Source organism: Mugil cephalus, chromosome 14 (assembly GCF_022458985.1).
Source record: "Mugil cephalus isolate CIBA_MC_2020 chromosome 14, CIBA_Mcephalus_1.1, whole genome shotgun sequence".
Taxonomy (NCBI): Eukaryota; Metazoa; Chordata; class Actinopteri; order Mugiliformes; family Mugilidae; genus Mugil; species Mugil cephalus.
The window spans coordinates 4,581,719-4,603,782 of record NC_061783.1 but is presented as its reverse complement, the minus strand read 5'-3'; the positions used below and the strand labels follow the sequence as shown (position 1 = coordinate 4,603,782).

The 22,064-nt window shown below is 38.0% G+C and overlaps 1 protein-coding gene across 1 annotated transcript; it reads left to right on the top strand.

The window, feature by feature from the left end:
* Positions 1–6,338: 6,338 nt before the first annotated feature.
* On the top strand, positions 6,339–21,543 carry LOC125019522. Its single transcript, XM_047604343.1, has 26 exons — positions 6,339–6,389; positions 6,519–6,648; positions 7,193–7,354; positions 7,852–7,989; positions 8,633–8,784; positions 9,066–9,169; positions 9,275–9,467; positions 9,641–9,772; positions 9,880–10,023; positions 11,023–11,158; positions 12,242–12,392; positions 12,740–12,876; positions 14,295–14,406; positions 14,684–14,747; positions 14,967–15,170; positions 15,273–15,418; positions 16,133–16,251; positions 16,525–16,646; positions 16,760–16,857; positions 17,641–17,777; positions 18,137–18,261; positions 18,916–19,061; positions 19,560–19,662; positions 20,274–20,410; positions 20,870–21,157; positions 21,242–21,543. The coding sequence occupies exons 2-25, from the start codon at positions 6,519–6,521 to the stop codon at positions 20,994–20,996; spliced, it is 3,219 nt and encodes a 1,072-aa protein (XP_047460299.1). The 5' UTR covers positions 6,339–6,389; the 3' UTR covers positions 20,997–21,157; positions 21,242–21,543.
* Positions 21,544–22,064: the final 521 nt, after the last annotated feature.

Below are 22,064 nucleotides of genomic sequence, written 5' to 3'. Positions count from 1 at the left end.
CAGTTGTTACGCATGGTGTGTGGATTATCGCCTGTAACTTCATTTACTAAAACTATATTTTGCAACTTTATAAACAGGTTGACAAGTTTATTGTCTGTGTTCTTTCTTGTATGATTATCACAGCCTTTGCCAGGAGTGGGTTTCCGCCGCCACAGATGTGCCTTTCCAGGGCACATGCCACGGACGATGTCACCGTTTGGGAAGGCTAAGTGGGCTTAGGCATAAAATTTTTTGTTGGGCCCCATTTAAGGTCCAGTCTGATCCCCCTTTGTGCCCATGTGGGCAAAGATATGAGGCCTAGATGGGTCCTGTGCAACTCAGCAAGTTGGGCCACACCTGAAACCCGGTCAGAACCTACTTGAGGCCCATATGGGCAAACACTGGTGGGGTTACCATGAAAGCTGTGGACAAACCCATTTTGGACCCTTATCTGCAGCCAACTTAACCCTTATGGGCCCCACATGGACATGCTGACTGAGAGGATACTGTGTACTGTTGTAAAACTTTTGACAGGTAGTGTATATATCTACACTTTCCCCAAAAAGATATGTTTCTTGAAGAACCTGCCTTCTGTGTTTTGTGGACTCAAACTGTGTCATACTGTATAGTCCCTCGGGATATGAATCTTTTAATGGAGTACAACTCAATAGATTAAGAAGTTTTTTTAAAAAAATAAATAAATAAATAAATAAAATAAAATACATGGATTTTATTTTACTGTGAAAGACATATCTGGTTTTGTAATGTTTTTGTATGCATGTCGAACAACATCAATTAGCAAATGTTTGCTAAGACTGAATAATACTACTAAGGAGTTTATCAAGAATTTAGAGAATTCCATTTAATGGTGCATGTTATGTTTACTCTCAGTTTGTTTAATACATAAGTGCTTCTCATCGCCTGTTGTGCCACATACATCAATTTTCCATTGGATTACGATGAATCATCTGAGTGCTATCTTACATAAAACTGCATTGAAAATCATATATGTTATGAATGTGTAGTGGTTGCAGGCTTTTGATAGCAAGTATTTACAGACATGTCAACCAGAAGCTGAAGTCCCGCTTCACCACACCTCGTTGTAGAGGTGGATGCTTCCAACGAAGGTATAGGGGCCGTCCTTTCACAGCGGTCAGAGCAGGATGGGAAGATGCATCCCTGCGCCTTCCTGTCGCGACGACTGTCCAGAGCGGAGCGAAATTACGATGTCGGCAATCGGGAGCTGTTGGCGGTTAAGGTGGCGTTGGAGGAGTGGAGACACTGGTTGGAGGGAGCTGAGCACCCGTTCATCGTTTGGACTGACCACAAGAACCTGGAATATATACGCAGGGCAAAGAGACTCAATTCTCGCCAGGCCAGGTGGCTGTTCTTTAACCGCTTTTCTTTTTCTCTTTCTTACAGGCCGGGGTCCCGAAACATCAAGCCTGACGCCCTGTCACGTCTATACGACCCTGAGCCTGTAGTCAAAGAACCAGAGCCTATCCTTCCACTGACCTGTGTGGTTGGAGCGGTGACTTGGCAGATAGAAAATGAGGTTAAGCAAGCTAATGGTGAGGCTCCGCCACCTAGTGGGTGCCCCGAGAATCGATTGTTTGTCCCTGTCGATTTGCGCCCACAGGTGATTCATTGGGCCCATTCCTCGCTGCTTTCCTGTCATCCGGGAGTTCGGCGGACGGTGTTCGCCATCTCTCGGAGGTTCTGGTGGCCATCCATGGAATCGGAGGTCCGGGAGTATGTCGAGGCTTGTTCGGTCTGTGCGAGGAACAAGGTGTCCTCCGGGTCACGTATGGGACTTCTGCAACCACTGCCTATCCCCTCCAGACCATGGGCCAATATATCGATGGATTTCGTCACGGGGCTCCCGGTCTCTCAAGGTAACACCACAGTCCTCACTGTGGTGGATAGATTCTCTAAAATGGTCAGATTTATTGCCCTGCCTAAACTGCCTTCAGCCAAGGAAACAGCTGAAATTATGATTGACCATGTTTTCAAGATTCACGGGTTTCCCAAGGACATCGTCTCAGACCGGGGGCCCCAGTTCGTGTCACGGTTCTGGAGGGAATTTTGCTGGCTCATCGGCGCTAAGGCCAGTCTGACCTCGGGCTACCACCCGGAGGCTAATGGCCAGACCGAACGCCTTAACCAGCAGTTGGAAACCGGCCTCCGTTGTCTAGTGTCCCAGAACTCCTTGACATGGAGCAAACACCTGGTCTGGGTCGAGTACGCCCACAACTCCCTGCCTACGTCTGCCACAGGGTTTTCGCCCTTCAAGTGTGTTTATGGTTATGAACCTCCTGTGTTCGCTGCCCAGGAGCCTGAAGTCACGGTCCCATCCGCCCACGCCATGATCCGCCGCTGCCGACGCATCTGGGCCGCTGCACGGCAAGTGCTTATCCGCCAAGGGGACCGGACCAAGAAAGCGGCGGACCGCAAGAGGCGACCCGCACCTGCATACCAGCCAGGTCAAAGGGTTTGGCTTTCTACCAAGAATCTTCACCTCAGGGTCCCCTCCAAGAAACTGGCACCGCGTTTTGTGGGTCTCTTCCCCATTACCAAGGTCATCGGTCCTGCGGCTGTCCGGCTCCGCCTACCTCGCTCCCTCCGTGTTCACCCCACCTTCCATGTCAGTCAGGTCAAGCCGGCCAAGGAGAGTCCCTTGGTTCCCCCCCTCCCGCCCCCTCCTCCTCCTGAGATGATAGACGGGGGTCCGGTCTACAAGGTTAAACGGCTGCTGGCTGTACGCAACAGGGGCCGGGGCAGACAGTACCTGGTGGATTGGGAGGGGTACGGTCCGGAGGAGAGACAGTGGATCCCATCACGGTTCATTGTGGACCGTACCCTTATTGCTGACTTCAACCGCGACCATCCTGAACAGCCTGGACCGTCTGGTAGCCAGTCCTAAGAGGGGGGGTTCTGTCACACCGTGGTGAGGGTGTCTTGTCTTGGGGTTGTTTTGTCCTGTCATTTTCTGTTTTATTTTGAAAAGTAACTCTCCTCTTGTTTCAGGTCACTTGCCCTTCCTCATGTGTCACCAGTCTGATTGTCTTCCCTGATTCCTGATTGTGTCCACCTGTCCCCTATTTCCCTCCATGTGTTTAAGTAGTCTGTATTCCCCTTGTCTCGTGCCAGAGTGTTATCGTCGTCAACCTGTTCTCGTGCTTTGCTTCATGTCTTCAACCAAAGTAGTTTCAAGTAAGCCTGTGAATCCTCTCGAAGAGAAAGTTTTGTTTGTTTAGTCTTTTCTTAGTTAAATCCTTAGTCCTGAGGTTTTCCTCCATTCGGAGTGTTTTGTGTTAATTTTTGATTTGTTTCTTTGATTCGAGTTTCCTCCTTCTGGAGAGTTTTTTGTTTTCACTGATCAGATTAGCGTCTAGGTTTTTTTTGTGGCCATTTGTTTGTCCCTCTGTGAGGGATCTCTGAGGAATCCAATTAAAGCCTTTTTGTCATCTCTGCATTCTGAGTCCTGAGTCCTGCTTTTGAGTCTCGGCCTGACATTTTTGATGACTTTGAGGATGAATCCCAGCGTCTGAGTCTGGGCTGAAAATACTACTTATTTTTAAATGACTGGCATTTACCAACCAACTAACTTCATTAAATTTCTAGAACATCGCTTTGCGTCTAATGTCGTCCTTGAAAATTGGCAGAGAATACATCGTTCGCTCTATATTAATTAAATTAGACGAATAAAAACGCTTCAACATTTCACTGAGCTGCTCAGTACCAATGAACAGGTTTTATGTGCCTTACAGCCTTGTTTCAGTGCAAATTCAATCTTTCTTCCCTCATTCAAAGTTTGAAACGCAGGAGGAGTTGTGAGCATATATTTGTATGTCTGAGTGCCTAAGTTTGTTTGTGTTTGTATAAATAGTATTTTGTAAAGACTAAATTTGTCTAATAGGTTGTAATAATGTAGTTCTAGTTCACCAATTCTTTTGTCTTTCATTCCAAGTCTTGTGTGCACGTAGTTACATCACCAATGTTTTTTTTTCTATGTTCCCAGTCTTCAGGGTACCTTAAGTGTATAGTATACACTAATTCATTATTTTTTCTATCTTCACAAAATAAAATATCACACACACATTAGACTACAATGAAACTGCTTGGGATTCAGAGGGTTAATCAAGAAAACCTTGAAAAATGATACTAAAATCCCAATGGCAGAAGCAGTGACATCTCCCCTAAAACAGTGGCATTGGCCATGGCATCTGGGGATGCCACCGGGAAATGTCACAGCTAGTTGCCAATGCCACGATGTCTCTTCTCAAACATGAGTGACACCTATGTAATGGGGAGTCATGTTTTCCTACATAAGCCAACAAAGAAAAGTATACATTCCCTCTTCATTCCCTCATTCCCTGCAAAAGAAGACAGATCTAGGTTCTCTCCACGTGCAAGTGATTAGTTAGTAGTTAGTTAAACATTAACTCAATGTAGCAGTCTATGCAGGACTGACGCTGGTTCACGCCACCAGGCCCAGTTGCACCTTGGACCTGAATATAAAAACACAATGATGTGTCACAATTTACATTAGGATTCCATTTCAAAAAGCGTCTTTTCTGATTGCTCAAAGGAAACACAGAAAATTCTATTGTTCACAATGATGCATTTCCTTCAAATGTTGTGGATCACACTGATTGCACAACATATTTTGGTAAAATGCAATTTTCTTTCTACCCCGCTGAAAAGCTTTTAAATTTAAATTTAAAATATCTCACTACCCCACTGCATTTGCCTGTAATATAATGTCTGTACTTTCATTTCCAATTGATAATGTGTTGTTGTAATTGAGATCACAATCCCTTTTCCAAAAGAAACCTTGGAACAAAATACATAAATACAAAATTACAACAATAAAAATCAAACACAGGCACATTAACAAATGCAAGAATACTTAGAATACACTGAAGCTCAGTGTAAGTTCAGTCAGAAAAACTTATTATATATATATATATATATTATAAATGAGCCACACCCAAAAGATGGGCCAAATATACTCTACTCACTTCTCACTCTTGCTGAGTCAACTCTACCAGTCTAGTTGCTCATTTCAGAATGGTTTTTGCATTTATTCATGTAGCATATTTACACCTTTGCAGATTTGTGGCATTTTCTAGTCTTACAAATACAAATGTGTAATAGATGTATGATGAATTTGTGCAATATTGTTATCTGTCCTGAGACAGTCTGACTATAACTAATGTACTATTTCATGAGTCAAAGTCAGGCTAGGTTGGCAGTATGGAGCTGTGACATTGTAGAGTCGGATGGTTGTGGCCAAGACGGAGTTCCTCTAATGCACTAAGACATGTGGCTTGATAAGTCTGATAAGTTTCAACTCAGCCTCAACTCGGTATTAAGAGGCTGAGAAGGCTTGTCCATTATGGTTTTGTGATGCATAAAGAAAACAAAGACGTTTTGAATTGTATTTATAATAATAATAATGCATTAGTTTTATATTGCACTTTTTCATTGTTAGATGATCAAAGCACTTACAGTTGTATGCATTATTCATTTGCTCACACAGTCACACCCTAAACAAGTGGTGGTAAACTACCTCAAATTTTACAAAGTAAATTTTCCGTTGCTCTAAGTTGGACTTTGTTGTGATTGTAGTTACTTCCTCATGACCGGCTTAACATTCTGTTTTATGATGTTCATAGTTTGCACTGCCCGTGGTGAGTTGCAAAATGTTTATTGTACACAGTGTTACTTACCAGTATTACTCTTATGATGTGTTTCTTCTGACTAAGTGAAAAGAGGATTTAAAGTTTTTAAGCAATTTACAGTAATTTAGCACCACAGAACATTTCAGTGTTTGCATGCATTTTAACACCGGTTGTCTCATAATAAATTGCAGGTTCTTGTGTCAACTATTTCAGGTCCTGTATTTGACAATGGTTACCAAATATCTGGAGAGAATGAGCTTGGGATCTGATGTGCAGACACATTATACTTGTACCGTCACATCCTATCTTTAGTATAGGTTCCTGAGTCATCATACATAGAGACTAGACATCCAGTGGATGTTTTCATGGCAAAATATTAGACTATAACAAAACACCACTAGAAGCTTATTGAACGTGAAACTGAAGTAATACTATGTAGCTGTTTTTGTTTAAAATACTAAACTAACCCCCATGTAATTTAATAGTAAGTAAAGCGCTGAACCTGTTTTTAAACATTGTACCTTCTTATCAGCACTGCTGATAAGAAGGTACAATGTTTAAAAAGTAGGTTGCTCAGATTATTGTACATTCACGCCCATTGCAAGTTTTTTTCTTTTTTTTTCTTTTTAGTTTCATTTTTGATAAAGTCGTGATAACCACTGACTCCAATAAATTGGAGAAACAGAAACCTAAATTGTTGCACTTCAACTTGAATGCTTCAAGGTAAGATCTTCTGGATTTAATAGTTTACTCAAAATTAAACCCTTTGGATATACAGGATAACTTAACCTCTTAGTTCACATATTGAGAATTTCAACTCATTTCAACTTTATTTGGTATGTGTTTTTTCAGATGGATGCAATTTACAACCTGCTTGAAAAGCACAGACTAGAGAAGTTCTACAATAAGTTTCGAGAGCTGGGTGTGAAAGATGAAAGAGATTTCATTGATAGTGTGACGGATGAAGACTTAACCAAATTCGGTAAGAATTCACTTTGATTTTTTTAATTCATAATTTTTTATTTTGATTCAACAAACATATTTTAAGGCCCAAGTTTTTGTGACACAAACTTGCAGACCACTTCTCTATTTCTATCTATCTAGACAGTACAACTATGTTGAAAAGTGAGGGAAAGGGCTGGCATAGAGCCAAATAAGACGGAGTAAAAGAAAAAAGGGTTATAGAACATAGTTTAATTATTGATGAGTAATCAATCATTCATATTAAGAAAAATAATTAAAAACCTGAGTAAAGACTTCTAGTAAGGTTAAAATTAATTGATATTAGATTTAAAGAGCTGGGAAAACATTTGTTGTTTGTTTTTCTGAATTATTTCTCTTATACTGTTCCTGTTCTATCATTTTGTAATTACACTGAGATGTATTAATAGCTACCATTTTCTGCATTATTTTATTTATGTAAAACATTCTTTTTAAATTCTAAAATTCTGTTGAATACATCGGAGCTGAGTCTAAGATATGTTCGTTTCCATTAAAAATACATTAAAAATACATTGTCTGAACAGGATTTAGTCAGGTGGAAAGGAATCGTTTCATTGCCATGAAAAAAGACATTGGAAGATTCAGAGCACCGGGACAGTCAGCTGCAGCACCAGTACAAAAATCGGTACAGTCATTCTCTCTGCTGTACACGTATCCCAAGTGTGCAGAACCAAAATGCATCAAAGGTAAGAGAATGTACTTGCATATAAGTATTTTTGTAGGAAAATAAAAACTAATTTATATAGAAATTCCTATTAACGTTCATATTTCTGTTTTACTAACATGCCCAGAGTCTTTAACTCAAGGGAAAAGGGAAAGGGAATAGAGATTGAACTGAGAACTGCATAAGACTAATTGATCCCAATACAGTTCATTTTCAGCTATATTAATATGTAATAATACGGCATCAATACTTCTACCAAAAATGAAAATATGCTAAATGTTAAATTAAGTATTATGGTGCTAAGGTATCTGGCCATTTACTGTACGTCACATTTGTCACGTGAGTGTCAAACCAGTGGGTGCCAAGTTAGAATATACATTTAGCCAGCTGGAGTATCCCTATGAAAAACACTGCCAGGACAGTGATCTGTGTATTAAAGCAACTAACATGTACTTTATTAAAAACACCAGTCACACCACCACCTTTGTTTATTGTAATGCTGCTGTTGTGAAATTGCAGATATGGATCCAGCACAAAACACAGTTGAAGATCTGATGTTGAGGATTTGTCACCTTGAAAGCATTGATTCCTCCAGAGCGGTCTGCCTCTACACAGTGGATGGGATGCCTCTGACTGACGACCCCTTTTTCAACACATGTAAGTTCAGTTAAGGAAGAGGAGGTTTCTCGATGAAGCAGACATATATCTACATGCTGAAATGTACAGCTGCACTAGTTTTTCTGTTCTACAACTCTGCCTATAGCAGCAGTTTTAATCATCATTAATATTTATCCAAAAGCAAAGCTGAAATAAGCGCATCTGGATATTTTTTTTTTTTTTTTTTTTTTTTGTTTTTGAAGACATTTAAACACTCACCCAAGTACCTTCTTCAGTTCTACGTGACTGGTGGGGAGTTGGCATTTTTTTATAGGACCATCTGTAAGTGGAGCCCGCCTGAAACCGAAACTCACATGACGAGAGTCTATGTAGAGTCTAGAGTCCAGAGTCTTAACTGCCAGACATACTTAGATGAGTGGTGAAACGTCATTCCTAACAGCTGTTCTTTTTTAAGCTTTGTGCCCTAAACTGTAGGCCTGGATTGTGGTTTTGATTAAAATAATTACACTGATGTCAGATAATAGATTTCACAGACAAATTTGAGACTACAATACTACAATAATACTACAATGTCTCATTAAAACAGTTACCAGAGAATGAAAACTCATCATTCATACAGAATCTAATGTTGTACAAAACACAATTTGTAAAATAAACTTTTCAAAATGCATTTTATTGACAGGGTCTTTACAAGACAGACATATTAAGAGCGGGGATACAATCTATGCCATATTCACACCAAAGGCGAACCTGATGACAGCACCTCCGAATACAGTTCGACAAATACCTGAAACCTACGGAACGGACACAGTTCGCTGCCACGTCATGCTCAAGGTGAGTCTACTGTGAGTTAATAAACTTTTTGTGAAGATTTGAAGTGGTACTAGTTCGACAAGATGAGCGTTACTGTGAACGACAAGAAATGCTTTTTCTCTCAAAGCATTCCATGGTACAGTGGAAGTGAAAGCAAAAATGCTGTCTAGAGATATCTTCTACTTCTTCAACTTGACTAAACATTGAAACAGTCAGGTAGATTATTGACGTGATCTGTGAGTTCTCCCTTGTCACATGTAGGGCACAATGAGTTAACTTTATTCTACCAATTTCTCATTCAGGGAGACTTTGAGGTGACAGTGAATTTGACAAGTTACACCATAGCTAATCTGAAGAACAAACTTGCAAATGAAAGTGGAATCCCTGCGCATGTCCTTCATTACAAGTAAGGATTTTTTTGTGTGTGTGTGATTCATATTAACAGAGATATCATCCATTACCACACAGCATCAGTAATGTTTTTTAACAGACTTAAAAACCTAATTTTCAGAGGTGAGACCGGCAGTGGAAACACACTGGAAAGTTGTGGAATCTCAGAGGGGTCAACGGTGTACTTCTCACTGTCCACATTTGCTGAGGAGCCCCAGTCTGCCACTACATTCTTCATCGCCGATGATGTCGTTCCCTCAGTCCAACAATCTCACAAAGGAATCAGTGTCTTGCTGTCATCTCTTTATATTATTGTAAGCTGTGTGCCAAACTGTACAATCATCTCTTTAATTAAATCACTGTTCACTAGAAAAGGACATGCATGCCAATAATACATTTTAATACTGGATGAAATATGCTTATCAGAACTGCTGCCATCCAATTGTTTTTTTAATGATTTGTATTTATTTGTTTATTTTCCTTCTAGAAATCCAAATTTGCAGTAGATGTACAAAAGAATTTGATCGGTTATATACGAAAGTTAACTGGATGCAACCCCCTAGCCCAAAGTTTGTATCAATTACTCATTAAGAATGAAAACATCTCCAGGAATCAAAAGGTAAACTATTTAAAATATGGAATGCTGTCATATTACTTGTGCTTATAATTACGAAGGCAGAATGTGTCTTTAATGCTTTAAGATAAGCTTGTTTTTGTTCTTTCTAGATCGCAGTGGTTGAAGGCTTGTACATGCTTTTCAGAGAGCTTTTGCCAAATCTTGGAACAACACACAGTGACAAGATCATTGAGGATCTTGATGTCTTTGAGTATTCAATACACTGCTGGGCATATCTCCTGTCAGAAGCGAAGGTACAGTGAAATGAATTCAAATGAATTATGAATTTCACCCAGGTTTAATCAGTCAAATCCTTTCAGTTCATCCACACCAGAGCAGAATGTTTGTTTTTCTCTATGTCGTCACATGGATGTGTTGTGAGGTTTAGTTTAGGGTTCTGGGAATTGCCATTTTTAGAGGTTGAATTTCTCCTGAGATAAAGTTTCCAACAAGCACAGCGCACACAACACAACGCTCTACAAAAACAAAGCATTCCCTGTATGATCAGCTCATCCAGAGAACCACTATAGCAACATTGTCATGATATGTGTGATGGCTTTCTTTGTGCAGTATGGGAGCAGGTGTCTCATGTCATTCATTATTTGACTTGTTCTGTAACTTGGATTTCTCACTCATAGATAACTGTTCAGCGGCCCAGGTTGTCTCAATGACTTTGACCATTAACCCTGGATATTGAGCCTGATAGTGGCAAAGAAAAGGTCAAGCTATTGAAAAAAGGTTGTGATCCCTCACACTCCACACACACATGGTGGAAGAAATTCTATGTCTCCTCAAAATCTGACCTTTGCCAGGCCCACTTCTAGATTCCCTTGAAGAAGACAAGTTCCATCATATTTGTCGGCATCCCTGGAGTTGTCCTCTATCTGGATGATTTGGTGGTTCAAAAGCCAACAGCAGCCTCTCCCACTAGCCACATAATGGACCCCAAATTACTTACTCTGGGTCAACTGTAGCTCCCAGTAGTTGCACCTACACTAGTACCATCAGCCAAGCAGACGGGTTCACCAAGCATACCTTGGAACAAGTTAGCTCTCAAGTGATTTATAGTGAACTAATACATGAATTACTAGTTCACACATTTGTCCTTCAAAATATATGAATACTGCTCCTACACCTTTATCATACAGGATTACGTATATTCAGTATTCCAGGTCTGGAAATGATACCTGTCGTGATTGTCATTGGTTTTCCAGAGACATGATAGACTTCACTGCTTTGTATTTTTTTCATAGAAAGAGACATCTGAACATGAGGATTACGCACCATATTGTCTGATGAATGAAGAAGGCAAACGTTTCTGCGAACCAGTCCTTGTACCTGGAATACCCGGTGCCATGGAAAGAGCAGTTGTACTGCAAAAAATAAACGGTAGTAAAACCCATATTTCTATTATCTTAAGTATAATAGCAAACTTGGTAGTGAGTGTACGTGCAAAATTTAAATACTTGCTATTTTTGCTTTTTTGGTTACTGGTATCATTAACCATAAGGCATGGGTTATAATGTTGGGATTCAATATCACTGATTATATCCAATTTGAAGGAGAAATTACGCACTAAATAGTCTCTGTTATATGCCAACCTTTTATGACATTAACTCTGTGAATTCTGTTGTTTTTATTATATTATACAAGTGTATTTATTATACATTGTAATGTACTCACAACAAACAAGTAACTATTTAATCCCAAATTCTCATTGTGAGTAGTTTTAGTGCTGAATGAGTAGCATCCCTTCATAATCCATGTTATAAACATTAACCTAACTTACCTTTATGAAAAGAAATCTGTTGGACATCATGTTAAAAACATACTAAATAAACAAAACATTATGCTTGAAAAACGCTGGATACTATCCCTGAAAGTGCAAGCTACAAAAGAGAAATCTGTTTCTTAAGGGATCTCACTGCTCCATCTTCTCATTTTATTACATTAATCCACATCAGCCATCTTACAGGATCTTTGGGAGTCCTATAAAATTACTTCCCCTTTGCTTGTCCCTGACTATTCTGGCATCCTGGGGCTGTCAAGTAGTTAGTTGCTCACACTTGTCAACTGAATAGTCATTAGAAGAGTGCACTTTCCTGCTAATATGACGGAAAATCTTTAGTTTTAGCAACTTTTGTCTTTTAGTTCTCAATACAAGAACCAAAACATGTATGTTTAATTTCCCCTTTAAGACCCAAATGTAAGGCAAAAAAAATAAAAAAAAATCACAAGGCAAAATCTGTTAAACTTTCCTGACCTACACTCTCTATACATTAGCCTAGTCTGCATATATATAAGGAAGCTTCATGAGGAACAGTTGAAAGCAATGTTGGACTGCTTATGAAAAGAAGGATTATGCTTAATAATGACAAATATATGTGATCAACTGCAAAAGTGTAAAGGTATAACTTAGGCAATGATCATGTGTTATACGGGGGTATTTATTTTTATCTTTCAAATGATCAGATGGAGAGAAGATTCCAAACTGCACTGAAGAGGTTTTGAGAGAAACTTCACTCAAGAGAGATGACAACATTGAGAAGATTTTACTCAGTGTTCAACCGTCTCTCACAACATATCATCTTTGGATTTCACATGGCAGCGTGACTAGTCAGAAGTATGTAACATTAAATGAATTGTTAATGAAATGTTTGAAAACTGTGAAGTGAAATAAGGCACATTTGTGTTAAAGCTTTTTCATATTCTTTTCTATGTCCTGTATTCTCCAGATGTCAAAATATTTGCTGGTTTTAATTTGCTGGTTATCAGATGTGGTAACTAATTCCCATCAGGAATTTATTCTTTGTGTGTGAAATTTGCTACACTCCTTTTTACTCATTTTAGAAAGCTATAATTAAGTTAGGAAGATAACTGCTCGATCAACTTCCCTTGTGTTTATTAGCCAGAACTCACAGTCTTCAAAATACAGTAACCAGTTCAGCAATTCATGTGATTTAACTCCAGCTTTCAGATCAACGCTGGGAAGACCGTTGGAAGCATGGCAGAAGAAATCAAAGCTTTCTCTCAACTGCGTGTGACTCCACCACTGCTTTTAAAGGATCTGGGATTTCAAGACCCATGTCTTGTTTACCTCAGTGGAGGTAATACGTGGATCCTAAGGTTAAACTGTATAAGAGAAACTTGCCAAATACACACACACTCACACATTGGCATAATGCATTCCCTAGCCCCTTACCCTAACCCTAACAATCTCAACTAAATGCCTAAACCTAACCCTAACACTAACCCTAACCATAACCTAATTGCAACCTTTACCCTAAAACTGAATTTTAACCTTCAAAACAGCCAAAAAGTGAGGCCAAAAAAGCGAGGACCAGCCAAAATGTCCTCACTTTACACAAATGTCCTCAATCTGATGGAATAAAACTTAAACTGGTTCTCAGAAAGATAGCTGTACAAGTACACACACACACACACACACACTAGTGGGAGTGCACTGAGCTAACTCTAACTCCAACCTAACTCCAATGTCCTTGGCTCACCGCTAAGTTTCCATCTGGAACTTTCTACCTGTGAGAAAATTGGTTGATGCAGTGTGACTCCACTCTTGCCATTTTGTAAGTTTTGAATGAAACTGTAATTTTTTCAGCAGCCTCACCTTTTTACTAGGAGCCACTTTCATTCCATTGCTGCGGTGACAATCACATAAGTCATTTTCTTTTACAAAGCATTAACAAGTAATGTAGACTGCATTAGTTCAGTGAGGTTGTGGGGTAGTTAATCCACTCACATTTAGCATGAAAGACCAATTGTAAAATGTCTCAGTATGCAAAAACTGTTTAATGTACTAACAATAGTAACAGTCATCTTAGCTAACAGTCATTAGCAAAGGTCTTGGTTTAGCTAGTAATTAGTGCCAGTTGAGCAAACACGGTTACACAAACACTAAACTTTTAAAAAGTTAAAAAGGATATATTGTTTGCACTGTTTATAATCATATTCCTATATCTAATCAACACCACATAGTGTGTACTTGTTTTACATAGCATTTTCACGTGTGTTTAAAGGTAGCTTGGCTTACCTGCTACAAACAGGGGGTTGCAGTGTTTCTGCTTGGACATTCAGTAAGGTTGTGTGGTAGTTAATCCACTCACATTTAGCATGAAAGACCAACTTCCCTGCCGAAAAAAAAATTGTTTTTGTGGTGGAAAGTTGATCTGGAGTAGCCCTGTTGGGAACTGATTATGTCCCGGCAGCAATAGTCTGCTCAGTCAATCAAAAGGTTTGGACGGGCTTTATGTGGTGATGGACAGGAGAGTAACAGTAGTATTCATACACATCATCTGAGCACCGTGGGGTAAATTTCTTCACAACTGAATTGTTCTGATTTGTTCTGATTTGGACTGTCTAGTTGTGTGCAGATCGCTTTAAAAAAGCGATCTGAATATATAATGAAATCCAAATGGATGTTACCAGACTCATATTGTGATATGAACTGAGTCTACCAGCTGCTGATGCAAATGTTGTTGCCTTTTTAAAATATTTTTATCTTTTACAGACAATCTTGGTGTTTATCTGAACAAAAATAAAGCCACGCCTCAGCTGATTGATGTGTACGATTGCCTGTCTGGCAAAACCAAACACCTAGATGTGAATGAATTGGCAGCTAAGTGAGTACCATTTATGTAGTAGTTTTTGTATAATCACATAGTTAAATCAACATATATATTATTACTAAAGCGAAGTTTGACATTACACATTTGTGTACATACTTACGTGTACATGTATGTACTGTTTGTTTTATGTCTCTTGTTCCTCATGCTCAGAAGCTGAGTTAAAAAGTAAATATAATTTACTACATTACACTATTTAATATAATTTGCATGGACTGTCTGGACTAAGATAATCTTATTGAATGCAAAATAAAATTTTGAACTGTTCATACAGAACTGGCGACTGCAGGGACAGCCATTCCTTTGTGACGACCAGGACTCCCAAGGAAGCAATACTGGTAGTTTCAGCCATTTCAATTTTCATTATTTAAAAAGAGACAGATGATAAATGCTAAATCATTTGATATACGTTGCATAAAAAGTTTGAATTGTTATATTTATGAATTTATTGAGCTTTGAGGGTGCAGTGAAACTGGTGCCAAATCTTCATTTAACAAATGGTAGACAGAGTCATCTTCTGTCAACATCACTATGAATTTGCATTTGTATTTCATCAGGTGCTGATAGATACAAGCTCATCAATGGCTGGAAAATGCTATGGAAGTGTGGATATAGAGAAAATCCAGGCTGTAAAGGAGCTTTTTGACAACTTTGCATCACGAACCATGGCTTATGATTTCCACCATGTCATTGGCCTTGTGACATTTGACTCTAAAGTGACTATGCACCACACATTTACAGAAACGCTTGAAAATTTTAAGGTAAAGAGACATTGAGTGCATCAAATCTCTCTTTCTTCAGCCTTGCACATCTGAGACTTAAATGATTGATGATATGATAGATGCAAGTGTTTGTTTTTGTAGGAACATGTGCGCACACTTAAAGCAGCTGGAAGTACAGTGTTGTATGATGCTCTACAACACGGAAAGCTTGAGCTGGAAAAAGTGAAGAAGTTGTTTCCAGAATGTAGACTTCGCATTTTGTGTCTCACAGATGGAAATGATGTTAGGTAAGTTTCCATTCCTATGCAAGTCTCCTATAATTCCATACCTTGAATATTATTATTCAGTTATCAGTTCTGTTATTCTCATACGTACACACATTTGCCAATGAACAGAACAACACCTTGTATGTTATCACATAAATTGGAACAATTTGCAGACAAAGAAGGCACAAGTCCCCATAATACTCATAATACTTATGTAATTAGTATTTTTCCCATAAGAATTAGGTTGAGTTTATGCTTAGTGTGAAGAAAGCTGTAGTTAGGGAAACTGACTGACGTATGCTACTATTGGGGACACACATTCATCTTGAGATCAATTAGAATAGAATAGAATAGAATAGAATAGAATAGAATAGAATAGAATAGAATAGAATAGAATAGGAATAATACTTCATTCATTCATTCATTCATTTGAGTGTCCAGTTACTTGTTCATTAACAGGCTGGTACAATTGACACCACAAATGCTGTGTCCCCAGAAAGGAAGACATACTCTACAAGAAATAAATGTAGTGAGTAAAGAGCAAGCAAATATATTCTGCCGCTGAGAGTTTTTGCAAGTACAGTATGTAACATACAGTATGTAGGAAAACATTAAGAAACTTATCATTTAGTGTGTTACCAGGTTAGTCATGAAATGTTTAACAAATACAAACCATACGTATGCAAACCACCTGCTTATTATGTTTTTCAAACCATATCTGAAATTTGTATGTAGATCCTCAAGCAAACCAGCCCAGGTTGCTGCTGACTTGATCAAATCTAACATCATAGTGGACTCGGTACTTGTTGGAGGAGTGCAGAACAATGTTCTGCATGGAATCAGCATCACGACAGGTACAGTTTTTCTTGAAACTTTAAAATTAACAAAACCTGGGGTGCAATAGTTAATCATGCTGATGAATTTAAGGTATTTAGGAAGTTGAGTCAAATACATGTTGACTTGTTAATGGTGAACAATAATGATACAAACTTAGCTGAGACCTTAAACTACAAAATATACATTTTAATTGCCATTTGTGTCACCTTCATTACGAGGTATATTGGTTTGAATGAATTTCAACTAATTCATGAGTTCATCAGTTCATTAATAATCTGTTTTTCTTGTAGGGGGCTGCTGTTTCAAACCACAGACAAGCAAAGATGGTCTCAAGCTTTTTGAGATTGAGACTGTTCTTTCTTTAGAGATGCGGAAACAGAGAGACAAAGCTGACCCATCCTCCATCACTGAAGTTAGTACATCAATTATTGTCAGTAGTTAAGCTTGAAGTGATCTGATAATGTGACTACATCGTTGTAAATCAATTAAAAAGAACATGACCTTCATGCCTTTGTTATTTTTTAGAGCCTTCTTAAAGGTTTCTTCGACACTCATGGGTACGATGAATCTCCAGAAACTACCTTGCCAAGCCAGATTAACAATAAAGTAGCAGTGACACAGAGGTAAGTGACATAGTGAACTTCTTTCACAGCTAGTAATTATGTAGTTGTTGAGAAGGTGTGTGAAATGCAGTATGTTTCAATTTCACCTTTGTCTGTCTCTTATTGGACTGAAACTGGAGTAGACGATTATTATTCATATTAATTAATGAATTAATTAATGAAATGACTTATTTGAAAGCTTAGACAATGAGCTAGCTTTCCTTGGAATATGGATAACCAAGATCATGTACAGAAATATACTAGTGAGTTGTAGTTTAGGTACAGGTGTGAGACCTGTACCTGAAACTACAAATCAGAGATGATTCAGGAGGGTCATTTTGTGGTACTGAGTCACAAAAAAGTCCCTACTGTGCAGACATGGCTGCTGTCAATGCTTTCAGACAAGTAACTACCAAGTATGTATATTGAGTTCTAATGTTTCTTCACCCCTTACTACTCATCGTAGTAATAATGTTAGTAATAATGGGCTCAATGATAGATCAAATCTGACATTGTCTTTTCTTTAGTTTTTGTAACTAATTCCTTATTATCATTAACTTGCACTACACTGGTGGTTATCAGTCATATACATGTTGTTATAAAGTAAAATTGAGATGCAAAAGCCCACCTTTTAACGTGTTGGTTGTTTAACTATTACTTGATTAACATGACATATTGTTGGAAACACTACCAGGCATACAATCATAAACTAATAAGGAAGGTGTAGACGTAGAACTGCCTGTATAGAGTCTCAATTACCCATGTCATAGAATTTTAAACACTCATACTGACCTTTCCAACTAGTGCTCTGAAAAAGAAGATTCTGGAGGCCAAAGATGGACGTTTCATGGAAAAGGACAAACGTATCCTGGAGGAGCTGAAGAGCCTGCACTGTGACCCACATCCCTACTTTGTTATCTACCCACTGGAATCTGACTTCAGTAAGTCACATGTTGATGATCAAGGCATTTACTTTTTACTTTTAGAGACAGAAACTACACACATAGAAACTAGTAACTGACTAGAAAACAAGGACAATTTATGTGAAACTTTTCTGGCAACACATCTCACATACTATACAAAAAAGGTGTTTTGATTCACTGGATATTTGGTATATTAGGTGTAGCTTCATTTTATCAAGACAACAACAATGTATTTATTTCTTGGTCTTTGCCCAAATATTTACTATTACAAGTTTAAGGCAATGTCTGATACAGTATAATTTCCCTTTAATCAATACTGAGTATCAAAACTATTGGTCCATGCATCAACTGCTGTGACTCATTTTTAAACTTTTCAGCATTCTGGAAGATTCTCATGGAAGGGCCTCCGGATACTCCTTATGAGAAAGGAACCTTTGAGCTGTACTGTCAGTTTGGAGCTGACTACCCAGTGAAACCTCCTACCGTTCGCTTTGTCACACGTGTATCCTGCCAAATAAATGGCCCTCTTTAATGAATCATAGAGTATGAAGGAATGGGTTTGATCTTCAAGGAATTGTTCTGTCTTTTCTAAAGATGCTGGCTGGTAAGTACCACATTAAACATTTCACAGGACAATTTGTACAAGACAAGTAGGGATGTGCCAGTATGAGAACTGACATAGGTATGTTGGACAAACTAATCGACTTTAGTATTGTGCTTTAAGCCGACTAGTCACTGATCACATATTCTATTAGTTGACACTGTGGTTTTTGGCCCTTGATGTCAGTGAATGCACCATATGAAAAAAGTTTGCAGAGCAAGAGCCGCACACTGGACTTGTCAGAATGATACTTCAGGCTTAAACAAGTCAACTTAACGTTGGCGTGTGACGTCGTCTGCAACGTGTTGACCATCTCCACGTAGATGTTGACTCTAAAAAATCATAACTCGTTCAACCTCTGGTGTGTTTTATATATATATATTATATATATTATATATATATTATAAATATATAAATATATATAATATATATATATATAATATATTTGTAGGTTCTGGAGTCAAATGCATCATGTTTTGAGAAAGCTTAGTACTAATTAGTATCCATTTCTACACTATTAAATATCGTCAAGTTTTATTCTTAACATGAATAAAGATATACCACTGCAACATAAACAGTGTGGGACGCATATGCCACAACATATTTGACCGGAACTACAATGCCCAAATCACCATGAGAGATATCCTCGATGCTGTGTATGGACTGCTGATTGCGCCCGAGCCTCAAGATCCATTAGACAGGTAAGATCATATTACCCTTACACACCGTTGACTGAATGTGCTTTCATTATAACAAATCTGAGAAAACCAGATTAACCAGTGTCTGTGTAAGTTTTATTTTTTGTAAAGAAGGTCAGACACACATTAGGTTCAGGGTCTTGCTTAAGTACTCTTGTAGTTGTACTTGTACTTGTCTTGTACGGGGGATTGAACTGCTAACCTCCTGAGCAACTCTACCTACTGAGCCACAGCGGTCCACTGGGGCAAAAGGTTACAGGAAAGTCAGAGCATCAAGATACATGATGTTTTTCCATTACTTTTCTTTTAACCTTAATGATTAGTAAAAATATCATGGTCAGGTGCTCTGGCTTCCTCCCACAGTCCAAAGACATGTTAATTTGTGATTCTTAATTGTACATTTGAATAGTAGTTTGTCTTTCTGTGTGAGCTCTGTTATTGACTGGCAACCTGTCTAGGTTGTGTTCTGTCTCATCTTATCTTATCTTGTGCCTGTGGAAGCATTCTGGCTGAGGAATACCTGACCAATCAAAAGACATATGAACAAGAGGCCGAAAAGCATACTGCAGAGACTGCTGGACAATCGCTGGATGACATAGAGAAGGTAAATTATAAAGTGATTCTAGAAACACTTAGTGAACTATTCAGAGTTATGGCACAACCACTTATACAAGAAATGTTACTACTTTCTATCTTCTTCTGTATATTCAGCTTTACACACTCTGCATTCTGTCAGCCAGCATCCAAGGTACACCTCAAAAACTGGCAACCATCCCAGCAAAGCACCACAGTTTGGATACTTGCAGTTTGGATTTGCAAACAGCATGCTACTATACTTAATTATTCTGAATGATGACCGATTTCCAGATTACTCCAATAAACATACAGAAGACTTCTGTCTGACAAACGTTAGTGGTACTAAAAGAACTACTTTCTGTGGTGCGACTGCCACTTGCTCAGCTGACTTAAGGCTGATTTGAACTGATCAAAACTGGAAGATTAAGATGCTTGTTTGTTTTATTCCATGAGAGGTGGACCTATTGCATCTACCCAAGGTAGTACTAGAACACAGACACTGTAGAAACAACCAAGGACTGTGAAAACCTTTTGAAAGAGAAGGCTTAGAACCATGGTTCTCTGAGAATTGTATGTGTTAACACATCTGTAAACTTATGACATATGTTAATAATTACTGTCTTCTTTGTTATCTAAAAGAAACTGGTAGACCCTGTGAAACAGTACATACCTCCACATCTCATCTGTCCACTGACCAAGAAGCTATTTGTTGATCCTGTGAGAACAAAACGTGGAGCTGTGTATGAACGGAAGGCCATTGAGAAACACCTGAAGATGTAAGGGTATTATTGTACATTACATTGTTGTCTTCATATTATTTCAGTCATATTTAGCTACAGTTTGTGTTATTTTTCAGATGGATAACATATGAATAGTAAGCACATACAAGTGCATACATTTTTAAACATTTGTTTGGAAAATGTCTTTACAACCAGTGAATTTGGTCTTATTATGAATGAATAAATAAATTTGATTTATTAATATATTCTCATTATACATTAGTAAAATGAAATTGTGTTTTGCTACTCTGTAATCATCAAGACAGCCAGGAGTATGATATTACATAATAATATATAACACTGTTTATTTTACTAGTTTTAATTAATAGTAAATATACAAGTAAACTGTTACTAACCATTCATTAAAAGCAGCACTGGTACTGTTAACTGAAGGTAAAAAACATGATGCTACATCATGGCTTTGTATATTGTCGGTGACTGAACACTCTTTTACAGGTCCAGATTTGACCCATTTGCTGAATCAAACACTCTTCTCAGAAGAACTGATTGTAAGACAGACCACAACATGAAGAAAATGGTGAAAGAGTACCGCGCGAGTCAGATTCAAGAAACCAGTGTGTAGCAATACAATGGAGCAACAGCTGTTTCATGACCATTATCCCCACTGCAAATGTAGTCTGACAGTGGGAATACGCAGTTATTACAATTAGTGCATATTCTTTTTATTCATTAATCACGTCATATAATTAACAGTTATAGCATTGTGACATTTAGATACAATCTGTTACTTGTATTACATATACATTATATTATTTTGTGAGTTATACTATAAATTTAAAAGACTTCTTTTGCATGCATACATCTTAGTCCAGCCATGTATATACTTAACTGTAGGGTGAGTGGGGGTAACAATTAGGGACCTTCTTTCTTACACATGAATAAGAAGAGAAGTCATTTTTTAATCATTATTTTTTTTTTTTTCTGGTTTTGACATTTAAATAAATTTCCAATTAAGCGCGGACACCTGTGCAGTTTAATTAGTTTAATTTTATTCTTAAAGTCTACTACTTGGCAGTGTCACGCACAAAGACACATCCACACTGGTCACAACATGATCAATGAAAAACAAATTATATTTTTATAAAATGAAATGTTATTAAAAAATAAAAGAGTAAAATGAGAGTAAATAGCTTCGTTCTACATTCTTCTTTAATAACAATCCCAAACTGATTAAATTTGCTTCACCTGCTTTAGGCCATCCCAGAAAAAAAAAATAAACACACAATTTACAATATAATTTACAGCAAATTATTGAACTGTTTACACACGTGCGCAAAATATTCACAAAACACTGTTCAGGTTCCTTACTAAACCGTGATGATGGCCCCTGTCATCCTACAAAGGCTATACATGCACCTTATAGATGGCTCAGTTGAGTCAGTTTACACCTGTGGGAATTCTATATACACAAAAATATTTTGTAATATATATGATATATTTTACAGCAGTTCTATGAGTATTAAGTGAGTGAACAGTTTCTTTAAATCAATTCAGTTCAGTCACCGTAAAAAGATTAGTTTTAAATAATACTTTGAGAACTGCTTCATTGTATGATACAATATATTACATATCATTAGCCTAATTGCCTGCTTCATTTTTTTACTTACCAATAAAATATCTATGTACTGGC

Bases quoted from the DNA above. Each gene is read 5' to 3' on its own strand.
- LOC125019522 (XM_047604343.1), top strand. From the start codon at position 6,519: ATGGATGCAATTTACAACCTGCTTGAAAAGCACAGACTAGAGAAGTTC. The intron at 16,647-16,759 runs GTTAGTACATCA...GTTATTTTTTAG, and splicing joins ACCCATCCTCCATCACTGAA to AGCCTTCTTAAAGGTTTCTT. The intron at 18,262-18,915 runs GTATCCTGCCAA...ACATGAATAAAG, and splicing joins CCGTTCGCTTTGTCACACGT to ATATACCACTGCAACATAAA.